We start from the raw sequence: 13,528 nt of genomic DNA, 5'->3' as shown, positions 1-13,528 counted from the left end.
GGGGCTATCTAAATCGCTTATTAATGAAATGATGAAATTGCATATTTGCTATAAAAATGGGTAGGTTTATGTTTGTGGGTCTTAAAATTTAACTCAATTTTAAAATTAAAGGAAAAATTAAACTCTTTGCACAGTAAATACTGTATACCTAGCCACAAGTAAGGTAACACTTGAGTTATTAGTGAAGGGTTAAGATGTTTTTAACTTTAAAATAATGGGCCAGATCACACTAGTAGTTCATGTAGACTGACAAGGTAACACTTGAGTTATTATTGAGGGGTTAACATGTTTTTCACTTTAAAATAATGGGCCAGATCACACTAGTAGTTCATGCGGACTGACAAGGTAACACTTGAGTTATTATTGAGGGGTTAAGATGGATTTTGCAAGTAATTAACAATAAACTTGCACTGAAGCACTAGTGTTATTCTAACAGACATTGTACTGTGGAAAATGTTTTTGTACTTAACAAAATAAATGCAGTTAATGTCTTCATTACGGAAGTAAAAGAACATAATTATTTACTATTACACTAAAGAGAAGCCTGCCCCAGAATACTATTAATACTAATACTAAAAAAAAAAAAAAACATTGAACATTGAACTAAATGCAGCTCATAATAGTGAAATAATCCAATCATGAGCATCCAATCACTGCTGGCATTACATCCTAATTAAATAAATTATATTATTGTTTGTTTGAAATGAACTGAGAACACATCCATTCATAGTTTGGTAAGAGTCACAATTTCAACCAGTACTTCAACCGGTGATGGTGGTGGATTTCATAAATTAGTTTGCACAAAGAACCTAATTGTTCATTTTATAAATGTTACTGTTGTGATAATTAATTAGTTATTCTTTATGAATTGGTCACAGTTCACAAGTAGTTCTCAATGACAATTTTTTCTTTAGTAATTATCAAATACCTAATAAGGGACTACCTTTGTCCAAAATTAGCAATTACCTACTGCTTAGTTCATCTATATAACCTCTATATTAGTTAATAGTATTAAGTTAAGTGTTAATGTAGAACTACCTATTACTTCCTGCATAGTTACTTGTTAACAACGGCCCATTATTCTAAAGTGTTACCATTAATCTCTTAGGTAGCATGTGATAATTACAGACAGCTTTGTGGGAGCAGGACTGGAACTAAAGTCTGCAGGTACTGTAGGTAGATCTCCAGGAACAGGGTTGGGCAGCCCTGGTCTAGATGGTCTAAATCCAGACTATTACTTAACATCCCACTGGCACAACTTATCCCTGCCCCTTTGGCACAAATCACCCCAGCCCGACAATTTTGAAAGACTAGCATGATCCCGCAGTTTAGAGCTAACATTATGCTAACTGTATACACTCACTGTGTAGCCTACTAAAGCACTAAAACGTGTGTGAAATATTTTCAAATGTGTCGATAATTGTTCAAACGCAACAATCAAAAAACCTTGATCATATAAATTTTACTTTTGAAAGAATGGGAAGGCTTTGAGCTAAAATGTGCTTAGCTGTCATGCCATGTGTCTCTCCTCTTTGGGGGAAAGGTCAATTGGATGGCTCTTCAAAAGTATGTGGTCGCATGACCCATTTCTTCTACAGTTTTCTAGAAACAAGGGTTGAACAACTTACCCCCATAGCACAAATCACCCCACTCTCCCCTACTTATGGCTAAAAAAATAAAAAATAAAAATAAAAATACCTTTGCAGATACTGTTATCTATCTATCTTTTTAATTAATTAATTAATTAATCCCTTTGCCCCATTTCAGACTCCAGTGAGAGTCCATGAAGTGAACAGAAAAGCTTTTTACATAATATATAGCAGAGATTAGCCAGCTCACATATACTCAGCATTTACAGTCATATGAAGACTGCAAACTGGAAACCTGTAAACAATATATTAACAATCCTGTAGCATAATTACTTGCACATAAGTAATGTTTGCTTTAAAAAAAAGGGAGTGATGAAGTAAAAATGATGCAAAGTGGATATGAGGATCAGTATGATTAAAGTAGAAATAAGTTATTACCAGCCATTAGTGGCACAGGACTGAGCTTCAAAGCCCTCAGGCTATTTACAGTCATTTTCCAGCACATCAGAGATGTGTGGAAATGGATGCTGTTCTCTGCCTCCTTTGCATGCTTGAACATGCCAGAGGCAGAATCATAGAGGACATCTCTGTGATGTTGTATTCATTAGATTGAGGGAAAATAAGGACATAACTGTGAACATACAGGTTGACAGGTCAACATCAAGACAAACATTTTATGTTGTCTAAACATAAACAAGTCTATCATCATTTGTAAACTTCTGTAGTAATGGAATTGCATATACAATTCAAAGATGGAAGTTATGTTTAATCTGACCTTTTGCATGTGAATGTAAATTGTGCACATTTACTGCCATTTTATTGAACAAAGTATGATGTAGGTCATAGGTCTACTACTGTGTTATCAAATGAGGTCTGGCAAAATAATTGTGATTTTTTTTATTTCATAAAGAGGGCAGGAATGTATGTAAATTAAATAATTTGTTCTGTCTTACGCATAAATTGCGATCAAACACTCTAAGGGCATGAGCAACTTCAAGTGTTACACATGGAGAATATGTTAAAACATTCAAGCATTCAACATTCAACTTTCTCATTTATTTGAAATTGTGGAAAGGGATTTATTCACAGTTCACCCTCCCTGGCAATGTGCATTTTCTGAAAATATCCTCAGTGTTTTGGATAATGTGCTGAATTTATGTAAGCATTTCAAACCTTAGTAAGTATGGTGTCATTGCATCTTTATGTCCTATCGAACAGTTTTACTGGAACATTAGTGCCCTCTAGTGACAGAACAACATATTTGCATGAGTTTCTAAAATACATTTGCTTTCATTCATTATCACAGGCCTCATAAACAGATTCAGCACATTTATTTATTTATGTATTTATTCTTATTATATTCATTCACAAACATAAATAAATGTTAACAACCATTAAAATACATGATTGATAATTGTAAATTATTTTTGGGACATGAGATACTTTTTGGAATTCCTCTCAGGCATGAAAATGATTATGTAACATTTAGGTGCAAAAATACACAAAAGTACTCCATAACTAGAAGCTAAAATGGCAAATATCTCCACAGCTACAGTAAATTTTCCAGGAGAACTGACATAAGCTGGGATAAAGGTGATCCAAACAGCACAGAATATCAGCATACTGAATGTGATAAATTTTGCTTCATTAAAATTATCTGGCAATTTTCGGGCTAAAAAAGCCAGGATGAAGCAAAAGGCAGCTAAGCAGCCAATGTAACCCAATACACAACAGAAAAGTGCGACTGAACCCAGGTGACATTCTAAAATGATCCGGTCGCGGTACAGCCAGGTGTTCTTCACTGGATATGGTGGTGCTGTGGTAAGCCAAGCTATGCAAACCCCACCCTGCAGGACAGAACATAAAAACACGCCCATTCTCTGCTGAGGCGGGCGGAACCAACGAGCTGTGTTATTACCAGGCAACGTAGCTTTAAAGGCCATAAGCACAACTAAGGTCTTACTGAGGAGACAGGAGAGGCAGAGAGCAAAGGTCAAGCCAAAAGCAGTCCGTCTAAGAGGGCATGCCCAGCGTGATGGCTGACCCAGGAAGGTTAGAGCACATATGAAGCAGAGAGTGAGAGACATCAGCAACAGAAAGCTCAGTTCCGAGTTATTAGCACGAACTAGGGGTGTGTCGCGATGGCGGAAGAAGATTGCCGCAACTGTCATCGCAGCAACTGCACCCAGAATGGCTATAGCTGCCAAAGCCATGCCAAAAGCCTCAGAGTAGGACAGGAACTCAAGCTGCTTGGGAACACAATGGTTGCGATGCTGATTGGACCAGAAGTCTTCAGGGCAAAGAATGCATTCAGCTTGATCTAAAAATTGATGCATAAACAGACAGAAAGGGACATATTTACCTCACATTTGTTCAAAGGAAAGTGGTGGGTGCTTTGCATTTAATGGTTTAAAAAGGTTAACAGATGCAATAGACACTAATAACATTCATTGTGTGTGTCAGTCTGACAATACCAGTAGTATTGCTGATGCTGCCCTCTGCACAAAGCACACAGTCATAGCAGCACACAGGCTGACCCTCTCGTCTAACCTTTCTGTATCCATGTGGACAGCTGGCAGAACACACAGACACTGGTACCTGTAAGAGAGAGATAAGACATTTTTTAAATTTCTGTGTAAGTAGAGACTAGACAGCCTCAAAAAACAAACAAACAAACAAAAAAATCTAGGTTTTAGGTAATTGAATAACTGATAAAAGGCATACCAATACAGTGTACATCATTTTGAATAAAATGTCTGCTAAATAGACATATTTCAAAATAAAAACAATTATTATCAAATACCATATTAAATTGGTAAAATTATATTTGGAACAATAAATTGATTACTTTGAGTATGAGACTGTCATTTTACCTCCTTAGTTCCCCCATGCCAGATGATTTTGTCCTGGTTCAGCACTAACTGCTGTGCTGTTAAAAGAGAGGAGTCAAAACGACCTACTGTAACATATTGTACCGGACCCTCATCTAATTCTCTCTGCCAGTTCACTATGTCATATGACCCGACAGGGTCTCCACTCTTATCAAAGTGGATCAAATCTCCAAATGGGTTTGTGTAGTTTACTTTTCTCAGGACTTCAGTAACCTGGAGAATAATAATAATAACAGAATAATAAACATCACATAAATGTTTCTCTTAAAATTTACATTACATTACATTTACACATTGTTCTACCTGCCATGGTTCTAGATTATGGATGTCAGGGCACTGTTGTGTCAAAGCAGACCTGTTCTCTCTTTGACACTGAAGCAGGTTATGCAGTGCATGTGCCACTGTGTAAATAGCCTTGTGCATATTGTATGTCACCCTGAGCTCAGAAACATCATTATAGATACTGTGAGTGTCCTCGACCCTCTCCATGCCAGTACAGCTTTGACTGTAGTGCACCAGATCAGTTGTGGAGGGAATGGGAAGACTTGTGTCTAATGAGCACTGGAACTGTGTTTCCCAAAACTCTCGTGCAAAGGCATTGTAAGGTTCAGACAGGGGCTGTATGCTTTCAAGGAAGCGTTTGAAGCCAGGTATCTCAGCTCGGCGGATGGCAAAGCCTATGGTACCACTAAGGGAGGGGTAGTTGTCTTTAGTAGAGATGAGAGTGGAGGTCACCCAGGCTTCACTGGCCACCCACTGCTTCCCAGTCACATTCTGTCGTACTATTTCATCTACTACTGGTTTGATGTCTTCCTCGATAGCAAAAACCACCAAAACACGTGCTGTAGAATCTCGAATGGTCGTGACGATATCTTGCAGCTGTTGCTGAGTTGGCAGCTTGGGTATAATTACTCGATACGCCACACATACACCCAAACGTGTCACTGCAGTGGTGAATAGATCTATGCCTGTGCGCCCATAGGCATCGTCAGCCCCGACTGTGCCCACCCAGGTCCATCCAAAGTGCTTGACCAGACCAGCAAGAGCACTGGCCTGATTAACATCACTGGGAATTGTGCGAAAGAAATAAGGGAACTGGTGCTTGTCACTCAGGCAAGCACATGAGGCAAAATAACTCACCTGAAGCAAAGATGTGAAAAGAGATTGAGAGAGTAGTAAACAGAGAGATTTTCAGTGGCAAAGAATATACAAATACAGAATTTCAAATAATTTTGTCTAGCTGATCTGCCCTCACCAGTGGGATATGGAAGAGGTTGAGAAGTCTTGAAATGGCCATCGACAGGGTGGATCCAGAGTCCCCAATAATGATGGGGATGCTCGGGGAGGAGCAGTGCCCTGAACCGCTCCTCTTCATGGGCTGAGAAACTACAGACAGTGCAGTCCTCAGAGACAGAGCAGTCAGCCCACATGTGTCATACAGCCTATAGCCCAGTGTGATGTTTGGCAGAAGTGTAGGATTTTGGTTGATCTCCTCAATGAAGAAGATCATTGCCTGAGACCAGCGGAACACTCGCATGTTAAACCTGGATGAAAGATCAGACAAATGTATTAAGTACACTAAACAAAATGACATGGCAAACTCCAGAACAAAGAATAATCAATTTTGTAGTCTAATATAAACAGGAAATACATCAATTTTTGTTACCCCCTACATTTCCTCTGGTCTGGCTCACTTCTGAAGTTTATCTCCTGGTCGATGCCTTTGGAGTGGATGGGAAACATCCCAGCCAGAACTACATGGCCCTCCTTATAGACCACAGTTGAGTCTAGGTCCTTCCAAAGTTTACAATCTGCCTCTGAATTGCTATGAATGGGGTAGAGGAAAGGAAATACTAAATGAACAGCCTGGAGAACTGTAATCTTCATTGCGATCTCTGCACAGTGTTCTGCTGAGCCAACTGGAAACTGGGCATCTGGGTGAAGGACTTTATAATGGTAATGTACTGAAGATGCTCTCTGCAGGGACATGAAAAAAGACACACACACACACACACACACACACACACACACACACTAGTCATATTTACACAAACACAGTATACAAGCACCACAAGAACATACATGGCAGTCAGATAATACATGGTACACTGTAAAACCTAACAGTCAGTTTTATTAATGAAATTAATTTCACTAACATATAACTGAAAGTTTACTGCACTTTTAAGGAAAAAAAAAAACTATGTCTACTCTATAACTGATTACAGGGCCTAAAACATTTTTTGGTTCAGCACTAACCTACCAATGGCTGTGACTTGAGAATCACTGGCCATTGTATTTGAAACAATGTATTTACAATATTTAATTAAAAAGAGGCAGAACAAATTAGGGAAAACATCAAATTCAAAAAAATTCAAATCAGTTAAGAAATATCACTGTAATTTGAACTGTATTTATTATTGTTATGATTATTAAAACTATTAACAGTAAAATTAGTTGCTTTACGATGACTTTTATGATGTGAAAATCTTGCTAAACCATTTCACATTCTGAGGCATTGTTAGAATTATTTAAAAAGTTACAGGTCAACTGGTGACCTGTAAAATAAAACTTTTTTTTTGTGTGTGTGTGTGTGTGTGTGTGTGTGTGTGTGTGTGTGTGTGTGTGTGTGTGTGTGTGTGTGTGTTTGAACGAATAATATTAGAGGAGATTGGTTTACTGTTATTATATTAGGATTCAAAAGGAATTCTGATACAACTATATTGTAATATATAATATCTGTCATGCCCACTGGAGTCTTGTAAGTAGGTCACGGATGCGCTAATAGCTCTGAAGTAAACTAAACCTAAAACATAACCTACTCCAGGGGCCCGTTTCAATAAGGAGGTTCAACCAACACTGAGTTTAAACTTGAACTCTGAATTGACTTACCTTGGGATGGGAAGCACTGAGTTTAATGCTTGCACCAAGACTATAAAAAAAACATGATCAATAGAGCTCCAAAATTATGATTCACCATGGCAACAGCTCCCGCTAAAAAGACTTACTTCGAGTCAATGCTTAACTTTAATTCTTAATCACTCTTTTATATCAATAGTAAAAACTGACAGAACGGTAAGTCTATTGAACTACTATTAATTTTAATGGTATCCCACAGGTAAAAGAGAAAAAGAAGAAGAAGAAGAAGAAGAAGAAGAAGAAGAAGAAGAAGAAAACAACAGCTAAACATGACTATAATTCAATCAGGTAAAGCTTTAAGCATAAAAGTTTCATGTAGGCTACATGACTTTACAAACATTTGACTTATTAAAATATGTCATATAAAATACAAAAATATCATCCTGTGTCTATTTCCACATAGTCTAATGCTCTTTTCACATAATTAAATGTTCTCTAATCCAAACTGTTGCATTTCTTAATTGAACTTCTTAATGAAATTAACATTTGACTTCTACTCAGCCAACAGCAAGAAGGCCCCTCAAAATAATGAAGAACATGTGAAGAAGAGATGGCCACAATACCAAGTATTGGAAGAATATTAAAATCCAAAAAAAAAAAAAAAAAAAAAAAAATACTGTCGTATTTGTAGTAAATAAAGATGACCAAATAAGTTTAACAGCTGAGGTGGAGATTACGGCATATATCTCGAACTACCTTTCCATCTGCATTCCTTCTGTTCCATACAGTAATCAGCTTCATTTTTAATGGGTTTGTGCTCAGGCAGCTACACAGGCAGCTTTTTTTATTTTATTTATTTTTTAATCAATACAGCTAAGTTTCAGCAACATAAAATAATTGAGTTTAATTGAACTCAGATGAAGTTTCTAGTACTCACAATTATAGGATTTGCTATAGGATTGCTAGGATTGCTGGAACAGGCCATATTCCCCTATATTCCATAACAATTTCAGCGGTATCCTTTTCTAATAATAAAAATAATAATAATAATCCCTTCCTGTGAATGACCCATGTTATGTGATATTCATAATGTTTTTAGCATTGTCACATTATCTGTTAGAGAATATAATGTTTATTTCACCCCTGATGAAGAGGCAGATATGATCAAATTAATTGCAAAAATGTGTGGTTGAAGTGGAAGAAAAAAAAAACATTATTTGTAGTTGTTATTGCAATGTTCAATGAGTGAAAGAAAATTAATGTTTACATGTTTAACTGTTTTTTTTAATTATGGCACATGGGCTTTTTATGCTCATGGGACATACAACTCTCCTCTTTCACTGCTGAGTATAGAATGCGCACTGACAGAGCAAAGAGAGGATGGGGTCTTACAACTAGAGGGTTGGAAAGAATTTGACTTTTGCTCCAAATATTTATGCTGTCTTAATTGTATTTTATGTGAATGGTGGGGTTTCATATTCTTTCATATTTGCAGGATTAAAATAAATAAATAATAATCATAATAATAATGATGCTGTTATAAAAGTACAAAAAGCAGTCTCAAAACAGTTTATTGGGCGGGTCAATTGGAAATCAAGAAAAAAAATTATAGGAACAGTGAAAGTTGTTCATTTACAGTCAATTAGCATTTCTATATTTTCTTTCTAAGTTGTATTTGGACATCAAATATCTCTTTGTATTTTTCTCAGGTTTAAGAAGAATAATGTAACACTTTGGAGTGAAGATACACAGCAGCAGGCCATAACTGGATGCCAGAATAGCAAAAATCTCCACAGCCACTGTGTACTTTCCTGGTGAACTGACATATGCTGGCACAAATGCAATCCACACAGCACAGAAAATCAGCATGCTGAAAGTAATAAATTTAGCCTCATTGAAATTATCTGGGAGCTTTCGAGCAAAGAAGGCCAGCACGAAGCAGACAGCTGCAAGTAGGCCAATGTAGCCCAGCACCAGGGAGAAGGCTAACGGAGAGCCCACATCACATAAAAGAATGATCCGGGCAGTTTCACGAGTCATGAGCTTACGTGGGATGGGAGGTGCCACACTCAGCCATGTGCAGCAAATCACCACTTGCACAGCCGTGCACAAGAAGATAATGCCACGCTGTTGTAGAGGGCCAAACCACTTCATCACATTACTGCCAGGTAGAGTGGCTTTGAAAGCCATGAGTACCACCATTGTCTTCCCCAGGATGCAAGACAGACAAAGAGTGAATGCAATGCCAAATGCAGTGTGGCGAAGCCCGCAAGACCAGGATGTGGGCTGCCCAATAAAAGCTAGTGCACACAAAAAACAAAGCCAAAGTGAACTAAGAATGAGGAAACTGAGCTCGGAGTTGTTAGCTCTGACTAGGGGTGTGTTCCGTTTAAGGGCAAATATCAAAGCAACTGCAAGTGTGAAACAGGAACCCAGCAGAGCCACAGCCAGCAGAGTGATGCCCATAGTATCGCTGTAGGAAAGGAACTCAACCAGCTTGGGGACACAGGTGTCTCGTCTAGTGTTGGACCAGAACTCAGGCAGGCACTTTTCACACTCTAAGGCATCTGAAATAAAATAAAAAAAAAGACAAAAGCTGCCCACAAAAGATGTTTTGTGCAGAGTATCAAAATTTATTTTAAACAATCTAAATCAGTCTTTCAAAGTTAGAATGTTGTTATGCAGTAGGACTGAGGTGATTTAGGACACACCTGTCTGATTGCTAACCTCCCCAGCTGCACAGACAATGCAGTCAAAGCAGCAGAGAGGAAAGTTTGGCCTGGTAGCCTTTCTAGTGCCTGGAGGACAGCTGGTGCTGCAGACAGACACAGGGACCTGCAATTCAGATAGAAGACCAACTACAGATCACATCAAAAATTGATGTGCAAACACAAGAGCTACAGGGAGGAAATTGAAACAAATATCCACATTAAATACTAAAACTCTCACACATAAATAATAAGATTGTACTGGAGCAGTACTTGTTTCTGGTTTCCATTCCAGATTATGTTTTTCTCTTCAATCACTAGTTTAGGCAGCATCATTTCATCAAATCTCCCAACAGTAGCGTACCGCACCTCTCTTTTGCCACTGAGCTGCCAGTTAATGAGATCATACATGGCCACTGGATCTCCATTGCTGTCAAACTTAGTCTCCTCACCAAAGTCATTAGTAAAGTGGACATGCTTTAAATAATACAGGAGCTTCATGTGTATGAGTGATTGCAATGAGGCACAGAAAGTGAATAGGAAAGAAATAAAAGTAAAACATTATTGGGGAACATTATTTGGAAACAGTTGTAACATTTAACTTAACATTTAACTTTATTATCTAATCTAGAGAACATTCATTTTAAAGACACAAAGCTTACAGATATAAAGTTGAAATGAAGGAATAAACTGTGAGTTTTACCTGCCATGGCTGTATGCTGCTGGTGTTGGGGCACAATCCACCAGTAAAAGGCCCTTTGCCTTGTTCACAGTGAAGCATTGAATCCAGAGCATAAGCAATGGCGTACACGGCCTTATAAACATTATAAGAGATTCTGAGCTGAGATACATCTGAGTAGATGTTGTCCGTGTTGGCCAGTATTTCTGAGCCATTACAGGGGGGTCTATAAGAGGAGCCCTTATTGCTTGTACCCAGAGAGCACTTAAACATCTCCTCCCAGAACTGCAGAACAAATGGGTCCTGTGGGTATTTGGAGGGATGTAGCCGGAGCAGGAAAGGCTGCAGGCCAGGGATATCAGCCCTGCGGATGGCGTAGCCCATAGAGCCCTGCAAGATGGAGTGGAATTCAGGAGTAGAGAGGACGGCTGCTGTTATCCAGGCCTCGCTGGCCAACCACTGAATATTAGTGAGGTTTTGTCGAAGGGCCTCCCAGAAAAGAGCTCTTGCATCTTGCTCTAAAGCAAATACCAGCACCACACTGGTTCCTGACTCACGGATCCTCTGTACAATCCTGAACATCTCTGTTTGGTCGTGGTTTTTTGGAATAATTTCATAAAAAGCAATACATGCACCTAGTTTGGTCACCTCATCATTAAAAATTTGAGCACCACCACGGCCATAAGCATCATCCCCTGCGAATGTGCCTACCCAGGTCCAACCAAAGTGTCGCACCAGCTGTGCAAGAGCATCCACTTGGAAAAAGTCGCTAGGCATTGTCCTTAGAAATGCAGGAAACTCTAATTTATTACTGAGACATGCACAGCTGGAGAAATAGCTTACCTAGGGAGAGGGGAAGAGAGGATAGAGCAGAGTGTATACGACTCAAAAACATGAATGCACCTCCACAAGTGCATAAAAAAAAATGCACAACTCACCTGTGGAACATGAAAAACACCCAGAAAGTGTGCAACCACTAGAGATAATGTGGATCCTCCATCACCAATGACAACAGGCACCTTTCCTTGGCACTCTGAAATGCCTTTGCCTTCTTTATTCTCATTCATCAAGGCCAAGGCTGTGCGAAGGGCATGAAAATGAGTACTGCATGAATCATAAATCTTATAACCCAGAGTTAAGTTGGCTAGTAGTTGTTTCTGTTTGTTGATCTCCTCTATGGCAAAAATCATTGTCTGCATCCATCGAAAGGTTCTGAAATTAAATCTTTGCAAGACAAAGGAAATTTAATAATCACCAAATATATTTGTTATAATGTTCCACACATTTCTACATAAATGGCTAAATACTGTTCAAAGTGCTCAGCAATATACTTATCTAAGACAGAATGCCAGTCTAAAATTTCATTAGAAGCACAGAAGCAAGAAGAAAACACCATACAATTTCAAAGTCTCATAAATGCTGCATTGTAACATTTTGTGATAAGACTTTATTGACTTACTGACCCTGAGCACTGCGTTGGATGTGGCTCTGCAGTAAAAGATGAGGGAGATTCCAGCACAGTGTCATGCAAAGAGAAGAGGGCACCAACTGTGATGTCTCCTTCTTCGGTCAGAACAGGTAGGTCTGAGGTGCTGCGGATTAGTCGACAGTTCTGAAGGAGCTGTGAAGAGATTAAAGTGCTGAGCAGCAACACTGACAAACACACATACACACTCTGAAATGCCATCCTTTCTTTGTACACTTCACTGCTTGAACCAAATTACACACCACTTTGCAACTTCATTGCACACATGGATGGATTTCCAAAATTATATTATGCTGCTAATAATTACAGATGTATAAAAAAAACATTATAGCTCACTCTTGCTAACATCACCAAAGCCCACCTTTATACTGATCTCTGAAGCAACCGCAGGTACAAGTACATAAACCATACAAAATTCCTGAGGGAATCACTCAATGGAAAGTAAAGCTCTCTCAATATAACAGAATATTTTTGCACAGTCCTTATATATATATATATATATATATATATATATATATATATATATATATGAAGAGTTTTGTTGCAAAACGAGATATATCCATTTTGAGAAATGTTGGTTATTTGACATTATTATTTAAGACATCAACAGTCAAGTTAATTTACAATTTTTGTACATAAAACTATTACTTGAGCTCAGTGAAGGCCAGAGACACAATATTCTTCAAATCCAGGATATTTTTTATTTAATTTTATGTAGATAAATAGTTCATAAATAAGTCAAAAACCATGCCAAAATGCAACATACTTATCTTAACATTGTCAAACATCTTAAATTGGTAAAAAAAAACAACAACATCATAAATATATGGAATAGTATATACAAAAATTGATTAATAATAATAAGATTCTGAGTTAGTTTTGGCCAGAACATACACAACATAACTTTTTTTTTTTTTTTTTTTTGCAAAACGCTATATATCCACCTTAGGCTATATTCTACTACTGTAATACCGTTAAGAAAAGCTAGTGAACCATTTTTTGTGTGTGTGTGTGTGTGTGTGTGTGTGTGTGTGTGTGTGTGTGTGTGTGTGTGTGTGTGTGTGTGTGTGTGTGTGTGTGTGTATTTTCGAAAACCAAACCTTTATGATCAGAGCGGGCGGAGACGCGGTGTCACAGTTCTTGTCTCTGTTGCACCGAGTCCGCGACACAAGCTCGCCTCGCCCCATCATATTTAATGTATTATTTCACTTTAATAATAATAATAATAATAATAATAATTAAAATTAATTATTTAAAAAATAAACTTAGAAATGTAGCCTTGCAGACATCTGGCCTTCTTGAAATCAGCGGAGACTCGT

General features: G+C 38.0%; 2 protein-coding genes across 2 annotated transcripts; both read right to left on the bottom strand.

Annotated features, from left to right (window-relative positions):
- Positions 1-3,010: 3,010 nt before the first annotated feature.
- On the bottom strand, positions 3,011-6,367 carry olfcw1 (olfactory receptor C family, w1). The gene is made up of 6 exons (XM_073833007.1): positions 6,147-6,367; positions 5,736-6,024; positions 4,784-5,620; positions 4,463-4,693; positions 4,064-4,187; positions 3,011-3,909 (listed from the first exon to the last, which is right to left on the bottom strand). The coding sequence occupies exons 1-6, from the start codon at positions 6,365-6,367 to the stop codon at positions 3,011-3,013; spliced, it is 2,601 nt and encodes an 866-aa protein (XP_073689108.1).
- A 2,607-nt stretch (positions 6,368-8,974) lies between these two features.
- LOC141317240 (extracellular calcium-sensing receptor-like) lies at positions 8,975-12,410 on the bottom strand. The gene is made up of 6 exons (XM_073833006.1): positions 12,187-12,410; positions 11,662-11,947; positions 10,748-11,566; positions 10,318-10,539; positions 10,048-10,171; positions 8,975-9,903 (listed from the first exon to the last, which is right to left on the bottom strand). The coding sequence occupies exons 1-6, from the start codon at positions 12,408-12,410 to the stop codon at positions 8,975-8,977; spliced, it is 2,604 nt and encodes an 867-aa protein (XP_073689107.1).
- Between the last annotated feature and the right edge of the window lie 1,118 nt (positions 12,411-13,528).

This window comes from Garra rufa, unplaced genomic scaffold (assembly GCF_049309525.1).
Source record: "Garra rufa unplaced genomic scaffold, GarRuf1.0 hap1_unplaced_541, whole genome shotgun sequence".
In the NCBI taxonomy this organism is placed as follows: Eukaryota; Metazoa; Chordata; class Actinopteri; order Cypriniformes; family Cyprinidae; genus Garra; species Garra rufa.
Note: the sequence above shows the minus strand (reverse complement) of the source record. Positions and strands in the feature narration are given on the sequence as shown.

Bases quoted from the DNA above. Each gene is read 5' to 3' on its own strand.
- olfcw1 (XM_073833007.1), bottom strand. From the start codon at position 6,367: ATGAAGATTACAGTTCTCCAGGCTGTTCATTTAGTATTTCCTTTCCTC. The intron at 5,621-5,735 runs GTGAGGGCAGAT...TCTTTGCTTCAG, and splicing joins ACCTCTTCCATATCCCACTG to GTGAGTTATTTTGCCTCATG. The intron at 3,910-4,063 runs GTATTGTCAGAC...ATCAATTTTTAG, and splicing joins CAGCATCAGCAATACTACTG to ATCAAGCTGAATGCATTCTT.
- LOC141317240 (XM_073833006.1), bottom strand. From the start codon at position 12,410: ATGGCATTTCAGAGTGTGTATGTGTGTTTGTCAGTGTTGCTGCTCAGC. The intron at 11,567-11,661 runs GTGAGTTGTGCA...CCCTCTCCCTAG, and splicing joins GTGTTTTTCATGTTCCACAG to GTAAGCTATTTCTCCAGCTG. The intron at 10,172-10,317 runs GTACTGCTCCAG...TCTGAATTGCAG, and splicing joins GGAATGGAAACCAGAAACAA to GTCCCTGTGTCTGTCTGCAG.